The sequence below is a fragment of the Phalacrocorax carbo genome, chromosome 7 (genome assembly GCF_963921805.1).
Source record: "Phalacrocorax carbo chromosome 7, bPhaCar2.1, whole genome shotgun sequence".
Taxonomy (NCBI): Eukaryota; Metazoa; Chordata; class Aves; order Suliformes; family Phalacrocoracidae; genus Phalacrocorax; species Phalacrocorax carbo.
In genome coordinates, this window is record NC_087519.1 from 16,568,574 (window position 1) to 16,582,144 (window position 13,571).

General features: G+C 36.4%; 1 protein-coding gene across 2 annotated transcripts in view; it reads right to left on the bottom strand.

Moving 5' to 3' along the window:
- The window catches only part of ADAM10 (ADAM metallopeptidase domain 10), a 52,209-nt gene that overhangs the window by 26,303 nt on the left and 12,335 nt on the right, over nt 1-13,571 (bottom strand). For both annotated transcript variants that reach the window (XM_064456535.1, XM_064456534.1), the window contains one exon: nt 720-838. In XM_064456535.1, the coding sequence (XP_064312605.1) occupies nt 720-838 (119 nt within the window). The remainder of the gene's footprint in view (nt 1-719; nt 839-13,571) is intronic.

The following is a 13,571-nucleotide window of genomic DNA, read 5'->3' on the forward strand; positions in this document are numbered from 1 at the left end:
TTTCCCGAAATAATTTCACTAAGTAAGAAAAAAACACAACAAAAGACCCCACACACCTTAAAAGTCCTCCGACCTACTTAAGTCAACTGGTAAACTGGTCTACCTAGATGCATAAAAGTGCTAAGCATGTATACATTTTGCAGTTTAGAACAGTCACTTCAAGACTGTGGGACATTACTAACAGACATCTTCAGGAAGCAGTCAGATTCCTTTTAGGACCAAACAGACTGCATAAAGAGGGACAGAGTAAGTCTTAATCCTCTTCTTTTCATCGGCTTTTAATTCCTTAATTCTCCTTCCTTTTTAATCAATTTTGTCTTTTGTATTTACTGAAATTGGTATATTACCCTTAACAATGGTAGTTCTACATTCATTAAATTCCTTTAAACTAAGAACACCACCTCATTTTTTTAATGCAGATAGTTTTTTTCCTTTTATTTTTTAAATGCATCAGACTTCTATGAAGAGTACGTTCATAAACAGACTTGAATTTCAAGTTCTATGGATATGAAAGTTATTAGGTAGAATAGTCATTTGATAAGTGTGACTTTTATATGACACTAAAAGCAGATGGAGTTTAAATGCATTTAGATGGATTATTAAAATTTAATAATGAAGATAACCTAATTATACACATATTAATTTTCTGCATGTTCTATTAAAAAAACCTCCTGTTTAAAATGACTGCACTTTAATCTATTTTAAAGTGTTGTACTTACCATAAATGTGTCCAGTGTAAATATGGGAGATATCATAATCAATTTCTTGGTTTGATATTTCTACTTTAAAGTCATCACTAAAAAGAGATGTATCTCTCTTCATGCGAAGGTTGAAGTGTCTAAAGTGAATAAAACAAGATGGTAAATTGGCTTTGAGCTTCAATTACAAGAGCAGTAAGCAAAGTAACTAACTAACCAATGTTTTCATGCAAGCTATTTGCAGACCCTGTAAAATTTATCTGTAGAATATGTTTATACTGTACAAGGATTAGATCATAGTTTAGGATTTTCTTAAGCAAGATTACTTAGATACTTTTGATACAAGTAGCTAAATTTACAGGGTTTAAGCCAGAAAATAGGGTTAGCCTTAAATGCATAAACCTAAAATGCTGACTTTGACTATACACTTGTTACTATTCCTCCAGAAGACACAGATGTAGCTTAAGGGAAAAAGCAACTATTTTACTTCACAGCACTGTGAAGGAAGGAAGAAAGAAATCACTCTTGATTTTCTTCCTATATTTTTATCTTCCTGCATTATCACAAAACAGAAGGAATATTATAGTTATGTAACTTTTTTTAAACACAAAAAGTAACCCAAATAAGTTGGCTACAAATGTGTCAGTCTTCATCTAAAAAAATGTGACCAGTCTCTCAGCATACACAGTATACTAATGATAGAGCTGACTTTCTGTAGTGAAAGCTAGTATCCATTTGTGTTAACAGCAACATAACCAAAACAATTAAGCACCAGTGTAAAGTCAATTAAATTTGATTTCTTTTTAGTACAGTTGAAGCATATACAAAATATATCTTCAGTCGTCACTTAGACATCAAATGACACTACAGTCATAAGTATTTTGAAATAAGTGTATATTAAGATGCAAAATTCAAGATCAAACCAAAAAGCCATACCTACACTTAAAACCTGGTAAGGGCTCCAGTGACTCTTGTTGACTATTCTGTAATGCAAACAGTATTTCACAATCAAACTATCATTATTAATTATTGTTGCCACAGGGTTAATAAAGCTTCAAAGTGAGTATTCTCCTCTGGTGATGCATCAGAGGTATCTACTACAAGGATATAAAACTCTGAGATGTGGCTGGTAGATGGGGAAGGTTAAACTTCAGCAATGTCCTGTGACTCTTGGGTTTTGTGCCAAACCAACCAGTGCTTGTATTATAGTCACAGTATGGATGTATTTTATGAGAGTAGATTCGCCTGTTAAAAAGGAAGAAACAGTTCACTGCAGATGTGCTTGAGTATTGGGAGTCACTGAAGAACACACACCAGCTAGCAGTTAGTAGCTACCCACAGCCATACAGAAAGGCATATTTTATGATAGATAGCTTGTATTTATATCACGTAGAGACAAAAAAAAAAGAGAATTCTTTAAGCTAGTCTCTCTACTACCTCTGTAAAACTGTCTTTTGTTACATAGAGGTTCATGAGGATGAAGAGATACATGAACAAGCAACCCAGAGAAACATCGTAAGGCAGAACACTACAAGGTTACACAATATATTTTCCGGGGTGGTGGTGGATGGGGGAGACTAAGTCACCTTGTGTGGCTCTTCTGGGCAGAAGTTAGAAATGAACAGGCAGAAAAAAAATAAGAATTTGAAGAACTTCATTCAAGGACTTCAAGAAGTTCTACTCACTTCATTTGTAATACAATGCTCAAGGTGTTAAGAGATTTTAAATCCTTTTTAGTCTGAGTTTTCCCTGTGACTGAGTTCTCCAGAGTTCCTGAGGATGGATCAGACTTTCTTCAAGTGCATCTGAACTAAAGTTACACAACAAGAGATCCTGGATACTTTACAATAGCTACCCTCCCTTCTCTAATACTGAATAGAAGACTTCTTACCATTCTGTCCCTGTGATGAATGGAAGTATCTACTAATCCCAGCAACAGAACATACCATGGCTAAAATTACTTTTTCCTGGTGAAAAGTAAGTTTGCTGAAAAAGGAAAAAACCACAAAACCAAACGAAAACCAAAACCCACCTCTATCTATATAGCACTTTTCTCTCCGAAGGGCAAAAAGTTGCTTTAAAATTAGATTTTTCTGATTGTATTCATTTAAGTTTCAAATAAAATTGAGGAGCAATTACTATCTCTGACTCTCAACTGCATTAGCAATTTCTTTATCTTTTTGAAGTACACTATGTAAGACAATGCAGAATTTTTCATATAGTAGGTCCTGCACATGTCAGCAGAGTGGGGGAAAAAAAAAAAAAGGACTTTTTCTCAGAAGGAAAGCAAGTAATTTACCAAGTGTAGCCTAAAATAACACCAGGTAGACAGACAAACTAGCCCTAGGCCTCAGCTTGAAGCCATTCAGAGTATCCTATCCTCAACTGCCAAGTCATCTACATTCTCATCCTTACAAATTTGCATGACATTCAGCATTGTGCTTCTGGACTGCTATTGTTCGCTATCATCTAATTGTGCTTTAGGGTCAGTTTTAAGTTTTGCCTAGATGGCTTGCACTACAGGACTGTGCTTTTGAAGGGGCATGGGGAAGCTCCGTAGAGTCTACTGCAGCTGGGAATGGCAAGATACCCTTCCATCAATATTACCCTATCTGTCACTTCAAAATAGACTGTTAGAAGTTATATGAACCACAAGAAGTTTCACTAGTTTTAAAATTAAGAAGCCTCTATTCTCCTTTTCATTTTGCCCATCCTCTTACTTTCAGCATTGGTACATAACACTACAAATTCTGTTAATTATCTACTTATTAATAAAATTAGCTCTATTTACAGGATTAGAAAACTATTTCAAATACAAAATAAAAACAGCTGTGTTTCACAGTAACAATTCTCTAATAATTTGATTTCTTAATTTAAGCTATTAGTTAACCTCATCATCTCACAGCTATTTTTCAACAGGTCTTCTCTTGGTTATTCAAACATGTTGATAGAACAGGATTATGTGTGCCTGGACTGTTCACCCTTTTAATAATGAAAAATGAAGTGACAAGTCTTCCTTTAGCTCTTCCCCATCAAAAAAGGGAGGGGGAAAGAACAGCAACTAGGAGGCGGTGGGGGGAAATAAGCCTGTTTGTCTCCACTTCCAAGAATTAAAAACTTTAACAAATCACCAAACTTAAACAATGGTTTTTGTTTACATGAACAATTATTGTTGTTCACATATTACACAAAACCTACAGTAGAGAAAGTAAATTCCATTTTTATGGCTGTGCAGGGACATCTTAATGTACTACTTACAAGTGTCAATGAAATTAACTGCACTGAGAAGATGCCACTTTATAGGTGGGGAGACTCCAAATTGTAATGGCTGATTCAAACAAATGAACAGCTGGCAGGGACCCCCCCAAAAATCTAGTTCAACACCCTAATTCCTCAGTAAGAAACTTCCAAAGACCCTACAAAATCCATTCCAGTATCTCAACCAAAATAGAAGTTTTCCTACCATTTACTCTAAATTTCTTCAAAGCTAGTATTTCTTCCCCTTTCTTGAAAGGAATATAAGCTAGTCACTATCCTTCCCAAAACCATGTGGAAGAGAACGCATCTCAGATTTCTTTCCTGGCTTAAATCCAGTAACTTCATTAACTCCTCTGAGGACAGAAGACTCCTGAGAAGTTAAACAAATTTGTCTATCTCATTCCTGAATATGGTTACTAAAACTAGCCAAAAGGAAAAAGTGAGAAGCTTCAAAAAAGCCTTTTTGTAATTACCATTTCTACAGAATGCATCAAGTTCTCTGTGCCAGTACCTATATAAACGTAAACTAAACTATTCCCTAGCCTAGCTATACACTAGGCAGAAGATCAACTATTTCCAGAAAAATAATGCTTCTTTTATTTACACACTTAATACCTTACATAAGACATTTTCCAGCAGTAGTGGTCTCTAGAAGAGAACTAACCCAATTAAGACCAAGTTTTGACCTTCCTTATATGTTACTGCTTCTGTCTTACACGTATCTGAAAACTGATACGGTAACAGATTATTGCTTGGTTACTGTATGGTTGCTCATGTGGTTGAAGACAGAAGTTTTGGTAAAACTGTTTATATTGTTATATAATCTGCTTTGATAATAAACATGTTATTCATTAATCACAGTACCCTACAGACTATAAAGAGGTAGATTTTTATTTCACTTTAGCTTACCTCAGGGAGACTATGTCAGATCTGCAAGTACAGCATAGCAACTGAGTGATAACTAAAGGAAAAAGAAATATTTGAGAACACCACATTTAGCTAAAACTCAGTAGCTTCCCATAGGCTTGAGCTAGGTCAATCCTATGCTCTAATCAGAGACCAAGTACTTTAAGAGGGGAAAAAAAAAAGCTGTGTGTATATACTGACAGCACTTGGTAAAATGAACTTAAAGGTGTAACGTTAATGAGTTAACGTTAATCTATTATTCAATTTCTTTTTAGTTTGCAGACTTTTCCAAAACTGGCAAAAAGAGCTATTATCGCCAGTGTGCAAAGGGGCACTCAGTGCTTTCCCTTTCCTACTTTTCCTCAGCCAAATTGTTGTAACCAGTGGCAGGCTGAGCAGGCAGAATCACTCAGTGACCTGAGGAGACTCTTTAGGGGTGAAAAGCAGCCCCACACAAAAACCCCCAAACCTGAATCAAACCAACACCACCCCCATCCCCCACCCCCAAACCCCACATCACACCAGACCAAACAAACGAACAAAAAGAAAAAGAAAAAAGGAGATGGAGGAGTTACTCCACAGCTGGAAGAAGTGGCTGGGAAAAGCGAACAGAAGTTGATGGGTTGGCAGCAGTATGGAATGTGACTCCAGTACAAGGAGGGCACATTTAGGTTCATACTCTTTTCTTCTCAGTAGGAACCAGAACAATCTTTGCAACTGTGCCTCCATGAGCCTCCTCACAACTCGGTATCTAGAAGACACTACACTGCTTGAGGTGCAAGACTTATCATTACTTTTCCCCTTTAAGAAGTCAAAGACTCTTCTCTGAAAAATGGAAGGGGAGTTTTAAATGCAAGGGGAGAATAGTTTCAACCCTTCTTTCCAACTGCTTCCACATAAGGCATCCCAAAATCTAAACTCAGTTCCCACAGACTATTAAGACTCATTGCAACTCTAAACTATGTTAAATAGAAGACAGCTTAACAACTTAATGGTGGGTTTAAACCACTCGCAAGCTAAGTCTACAGAACCATCACACTTATGAACCCTACTATTTTGAACTGTTTTCACTTACTGTTAAACTCATACAAAATATTTCATCGCATTTAACTGACAATTCCCATGGTCCTGCTACTGACACTGCAGAAATCATATCTTTGAAACAGCACATGATAGGGTCTCTATTTATCATTCTTTCTACTACCCACTTAGATGTGGATAGAGGGTATCATCCTCTAATAAGTATTTATCTAAAAAACCAATCTCTATAGCATTACAATGCTCAGCAATCCCAGCTAGAATGCTTGCAGCTTACTTGTTTTCCAACAACTCCTCTAGGGTGGCACTTATGATTGTTCAGATTTCTTTCCTGACCTTTAGAAGTCACACTTGCTAAGCTTGTTCTTCTAGAACACCACAACTGAGGATGCAGCATTCATCCTTAACAATTTGCTACTGTTTATTCTTGATAATCAGTGCTGCGAACACATAAGGTAGCTCAGATAACAGAAACCATCCAAGTAGGATTACAACTAGCTACATGTTGACAAATTTACACTCCAACAAAAATCAGTCAAGTACCTCCCAGTCAAGTCCTGAAGAGTATAGTGCACAGATTTTGAGAGCAGAATAGTCTTTACCCAGGGTTGATTCTCCTCCCCCCCACCCCCCCTTCAGTAATACTTCTTTGGGAAGTGCCGATTCTGTCACTTGGTTTCCTGTTCATCCAAAATAACCTTCTCTATATGCAATGCCATGTTCTAACATAATAAAAAAAAAAGATCAAAAAAATAAAACAGGTGAAGATGTACTAGAATAAAATCACAAAGCAAAGTTACTACATGAATTCAAACTAAAATTAGAAAGCAGCTTTCTTAGTGAAACGAAAAAAGACATAGAAAGAAATCTGCTAGTTGATAATATGAGCACATATGAAGCACGTAGCTTAAGTACTTTCATTTAAATCTACTGTTTTTCATTTTAAAAACATGGATGGCTATGTCTACTAAAGTTAGTTGGACAGGAGCAAAGTTCTAAACCATTAATACCAATTTTAGTGGAACAATTGGGGAAGCCTCACCAGCCCGATGCCACTGTACCAGGCATTCCCTAGACAAACCTGAATGAAACGCTAAATACCTTTTTTGCTGAGGGCTATGCATATTTCAGCTCACTGTATTTAAACCCATAAAACACAGGATATTTAACCCACAGATCCAGCCTCTAAAATACTTTTAGATTAATTTCATTTAAAAAAAAAATAAAAATCAGTAAGCACTCAGTTCTCTGCTTCCCATTTCTCCGCAAAATGAAGTTGTTCTAACTACAGGCACCAACACAGGGTGGGTTGTTTTGGGTTTTGTAGGTTGTTTGGGTTTTTTGTTGTTGTTGGTGGTGGTGTTTTGTTTTTGTTGAGGTTTTTATTGTTGTTGTGGTTGACAAAAAGGGGTGTAGAAAGAGAGATCCAGTGCATGGGCAAGTTATTTGCCAAGTTATACAACCTCAAATATACAATAGTCAAGGGGCGATTGAAGAATGGTCACAGAGCACTGAATAAAGCTGAAAAGACTACAGTGAGAACTAAAGAGATTTTCTTTCAATTCAGGGCAGCCCAAGATGAGTTGTAGTAAACAAACCTTGCAAAAAGTTACCATAGTAGAATTCATGGAAATAATTCACTTAAGTCTCACAGAAGACAGTCAGACCTACTCGATGACCACTCAAACAACCTATTTATAAGAAGTTAGTCTGTTTAGGAGGGCACTTAAGTGCACATGGAACTGAAAAAACAGACACAATGTAAATTTTCAGGTTAGCGCAGTAACAGTGGATCTGCTTTATGTTCTCACAGAACTCACAGAAAGCCATTTCATGAATTGAGTACTATGTTGTATGCACAATTACAAAAGTACATAAAACTAAATCAAATGCCATAAAAAGAACATCTAGTGTTTAATAAAAAACAGAAGGTGACAATATAAAGTCCTCTTTAATCCAAGAGTAATTAGCTCAGCTACTTCAGTCCATCTCAGAGCAGCACAGCAGCATGCTCAGAATGTCACCTTTGAAATTGAACATACCAAATATTATTTCTGTGCAGATAGCCTCTTTCATTTTCATAACTTACTCAAGTTCAGTCAATACCTATCTTTAAACACAAAGATTTAACAGCTCTAAATAATGAAGGTAATACAAAGGATTACAGATTACTATAGAACCAAGAATAGAAAACCCCCATACTTCATTAAGAACTCTGAAATTTTGTGGTCCACTCCTGCCATTCATGACTGTACCAGAAAGCTCAACTAATATGACTGATAGCTGTTCAAAATAATTGTGGGAAAGATACCTGCACAGAAAATCAATATCAAAGCCAATCAAACACTGCTTCACAGATATGCCTTGCCAAATGGTGCAATGTGCACAGATTAAGACCCAAATCCACACTATTTCACAATATGCAAGCTTTCATTGTTATAAAAGTTCCTCTGTTCAGTGCAAAACATTGTAAAAAGTAGTAGAATATTTAATAACCAGTCATTTATTGAACTTTATTCCAAATTGGATGACAGTTAAAGCATTTTTACCTAGCAGCTGAATCGCATGGTCACTCTGCAACATATTATAGCTTTACACAGTCTCTTCTTAATAATAAAGACATTGGAGAAAATGTGCTCATTAACTGCAGGGAAAAAAAAAGGTTACATGTAGTACCCTACTAGTAGCAGTGGTGAGTGAGACTGATGCAGTTTTTTCCAGCTGCTTATTGATCAAATGCTACTCTCAGAACTTTGACATGATCAGGCAAAACAACCTCAAGTAGAAGCTTGCCTTACAGCATCTTCCTGACTCCTGGCAGCCAGTGTCACTTTTGAAAGCATTGACAGGCATTTTAGCTGTCAAGTTATTTGAAGTAATAATGACGAAATCTTGGTGCCCACTAGAATTGCGACATTAGGCACATGCATACTATTATCCTTTTTATACAGAACCATGAGGACAAATATTCTTCTCCCTTCTTCTCTCTCCACACAAACCCAAGAAGGATAGGCTAGTAAGAATTTTCTAAACTCTCTTCCCTCCAAAAACCACCTATTGATGTAGTTCTAAAGTTACAGAGCAGAGCTGGATGCATGATCTTTTGGATACATAGGGGTATGTCCTTGTAGTAGTACAGAACAGGTGGCGAGAACTTTCTGATGAATAAGAAAACAACAGAAGGAAAATGTCTAATGGTCACCAAGGACCAGTACAAACAACCAGTATCACTAATTTTTAATGCAGTGGAAGCAAAGCTTGTGTTTCATCATTAGTTAGAAGGTGTTCAAGTTTCTGACCATCATAATGCAACCCTCCACAAGCATTTATGCAGACTGATCTGAAAATACAATATAATAGTCCATTACATTTTGGAGCACGGTAGAACTTAATAAGTACTTTTTAGTCCAGACAAACTGTGTAAGGTGATGGTGGCTCAAGAACAGGTTATTCCAGTTGTACTGACTGGCATAGTTGTCTAATACTTACATGATGTAAAGCCTATATTGAGCTAGTTTTTAAGATTTTAATATGCTGGGCTAAAAGAATCTGGACTTAGCAGCCATGACTTTAAAGCCCAATTTAAAAGATGAAGAAGCATTTTTATTAGGGAAGCCTATATTTTTAAACTATCTCAGGTTCTATAGAACAACCTAACAATATTCAACAAGTGAACGCTTTAATATTCACAAGCATAACCATATAAAAAGTCTTTTTATTTGTACGGCTTACAAAGTGATATTGCAACAACAACATCAATGCCACAGCTTTTCCAGTAACAGTTTTCCCATTATAAGGATCATGTACAGACCATATAATACAACAAACATGTCTGAACTTAACAAAATATAGTATTTTTTTCTTAAATAGAATTTAGGTAAAAAACTAAGGAAAACTGTAGCTAAATTGCAAAACATCCAAAATAATTTCTTAATGTACCTTTAATTTAGTAATAAGCAGGTGTTATCATGTGTCCAGCACCACTTGAAAATTCAACTGTTCTCTCAAGTTGCAGAGGCAACTTTCCCAAGCAAGAGCCATCAACTAATCCAGAAGAAAGACTGGAAGTGGGTGTGGATGGGTGATTAACAGGACAAATTAAGAAAAAATTAGAAAGCATAAGCTATTAGGAACTCATTAAGTAAAAAGTTGACTGACAGTACAGTTAAACACTACACAGATGCAGTTCCTTTATTCTTCTGAATGCACCAGGGTCTCAGGAATTCAGTTTTGTCATTAGAAAAAAAGGTATAGTTCAGAGAACATCAGATGTTAGGCAACTCTTTCAAGCTCTGTCCTCAGAATGAACTCACTATGAATGAAGTATCCAGTACATTCCTGACATTCTACAGCTGCTAGGAATTCAGCCTAAGATGTTCTATAATTAATATATTGCAAATGTTTATACTGGAAAAGTGAAGAAAACAACTCTCCAACTTCTCGCATGGGAAGGCTTGTGTTCAGTGAGTAAACAAGTGCAAGTACACATTTTGTAACTAAGTCAAAACTGGGTATTAAATACAATGTCACTTTTTTAGTGATGTCCACCTTAATTTTCAAAACTACTGACATTACCTTGACAGGCAAAATAAAGTTATGCCATATTAAATTCATTCACTGTATCTCAAGCTGGTGCCAATGGCATTGCTCTGCTATGAATCATTCCATGGGTGTTTTGTTTTTTGGGTGTTTGCTGTTTGTTTTTTTGTTGTGAGGTTTTGTTGGGGTTTTTTTGGGGGGGAGGGTGTAGAGAGGAGGTTCAAAAGCTACTTTATACCAGGAACTTAGCTGGTTAATAGTAACTCTGTGCATTCATTATCTTTGTATGAACCTTCCCTGGGCTCAAAGGGCACCTTAAATTAACTCACACTAAAACACTCAATAGAAATTGGCAGGTGGAAGAGCTATGATACATAAACAGGGTTGTTTTAAAACTTCATATTCCTTCCAATTTGAAACATTTTAGAAATGAGCACATTTTGCACCACCGGTGAAGCAATAATGTCCACTCATCTAAACTACACAATTTATGATACAAAATAATTAATAGTTATCCATAGCTTAGTTTCAGCAATTTTAACTGCCCTATTAAGCTAGTGCTTCAGCACTGAACAGTGGCTGTTTTGGTTTAATCCATTACATGTGCCATAACAAATTGTATTTTAGATTACCCAACAACAAAACCTGTGACAAATTTCTGTTCTTAACAGCATACTGTGTAGCATTTAACTTTCAGGTGAAGGTTAAATACAGCAGAGTTTCTCTGTGATGGCGTGTTACACACCCATTTGTAGAACTACTGAGTCTGGTGTGAAAAAAGGTTGCTTTGGGTTTAGTTCCATCATTACAGTATCTGTCTCATTATTAAACTGTTATTACCCCATGTTTAAATGGTCACTTTAACTTGGCATAAATAGGTAATATTTAAATATTGTTTTTATTTCTTCCTTTCTCAACAAAAGAGTACTAAGAAATACAGTTCTTAAATCCAGACTACTGAAAAGAACAGGTGCTACCTACACAATCAAAACAGTGTAGCTGCCAGCTGTTTTCTGCACAATGAAACTAAGTTTGATGAATGCTAATTAGGCATATGTCAGCACTGACACTGAAAAGAATAGTATTGCATCTTCCCTCTCACCGCTTCTGCTTATTCCTTTACCCTTTCTTCTTACAGTAAGTTTGCTTGTATACTGAATTGAATGACAATTAATCTGGCTGAAAAATAATCAGCCAAATCATTCCCATCTTGACTGGCCACGTGACCAACAGGTGCTTCCTGTGGCACAAATGGAAAGATTAAGATTATAAAGTTCGAACTGGTACCAGAGATACAGCATAAGAACTGTTGTGGTCCAGCTAGCTTCATTCACTATTTCCAGCAGTGAATGGCAGTCAATATTAGGACAGCTTTCCCATTGTTTCCTGACAGCCATTTCATCAGAAGCCATCTCGAACCAGAAGATTATAATTTCATTACATATAAGTAGCAGCTGTTCAGTATCTTCATTCGGCTACAGAGATGCGGGTTGGACAGCTATATGCCAATAAACCACTAGTCCTGGACAAAGCCTTAAATAACCATTTGGTGTAAAGCCATTCAAAAAATCAGGTTTAAATTTACAGAATCCCAAACCTCATGTTGACTGCCTTTGTTTCATCCTCCGTATTTAAATGAAATGGCACTTAAAGAGTCCATGGGCTAAATCTAAATGGTTTAAATATCTTGCAAAAGCTTTATTTCCTATCTTATCACAAAGTAAACTTGATAGAAAGGTTTTAATATTGTCATTCTCAGTGATGACATGCATCACTTCTAAATTGTTATTCACAATAAACTAGATGCAACTACAAAGAGGCAATCCTACTTATTGTTTTTCAAACTGCTACACACCTTCAAAGCTACTAAATAGACTGTATGAAGTAAAAACAATTCACTTGATCCTCCCCAACTCATATTTAAAGAAAGATTAAAATATTTTGTAAGTACACACTCAGACTGATTAACAGGAATTTGTGGACTAAGTTTACAGCCTGTCAACTACCCTCTCTTTGGCAGCGTTAGATGTGTCACAGGAAACTACCGAAATCCTAAATTATGGATTGGTTAGACCTTATAGGAAGTTTCCATTCAGCCTCTTCAGTTAATGATGGATTTGTGCCTCAGAGCACAGGGATTTAGGATCAATTCCACATATAAACACCAACACTTTACTTCCTGAGTGATAGTAGCTGTTAGCAAAACCTTCATAAACTTGTTTAACATCTGGTGTGATGAAGATCCAGGAAGTAAAAGGAAATCTTTTTTTGAACTCAGTATTGTAGGTACAGTTAACATTTCCATACAATAAGGATTTTCAGCCCACCTTATTAACACAAATAGAATGCACAGGCTAAGCCGAGCTCTATTTTACAGAGGAGTATTATGGTATCTTTACCAATGACAAGGTGAACCTCTTCAAGTTGATTGAAATGTGGACTGCTCCCAGAAAGAATGGTCTCATCCTCTTTCCAATACCCCTTCAAGTCATACTGATTTTTTTTTTTTGCCAAAAAAAATTCAGCTGGATCAGTCCCCAGAAGCTTTTCCTTGCATGGTTTTAAGACTACTAGTGCTAGTGCAAAGATGATGCTGGGAATGTGGTCAGGCCTGTTCCTCTCTGCAGTAGCACATGCTTTGGTAAAAGCCTAAACTAACCATCAGCCTGCAGCTTAAGAGTGGCAGCATTAGATGGAAACTAAACTTTGCTGTCTTGAAACCTTGCTGGAGATTAAATTTAGAAGTGGAGAGGTTTACAGTATGAGGAGCCTCTGAAAGATTCTACTCTGCAGTCTTGTTTATTAGAACAATTTAATGGCAAAGACTAGAGATTGCCTGTGAAGCTAGAACAGAGACAGGAACATTATGACTGTCCTTTAAATAATAATTTTATCTGGCCCAACAATCACACCCAAGAAGATGGTTTTAGGACAGAACTTCAAATTCAGGATTTGGGTTGCAGTTCTACAGCAGTTACAAAAAAAAACCCTAATGCTAACCTTTTGGGAACACACAATGAAATTCAGTCATTATGCCATACACCTCCAGCAGCAACACTTCAATCCCTGAAGAAATTACAAGCTGGCACAGAAGCAGACGGTTACTTATAGATCAATATTCCAAACTCAGAT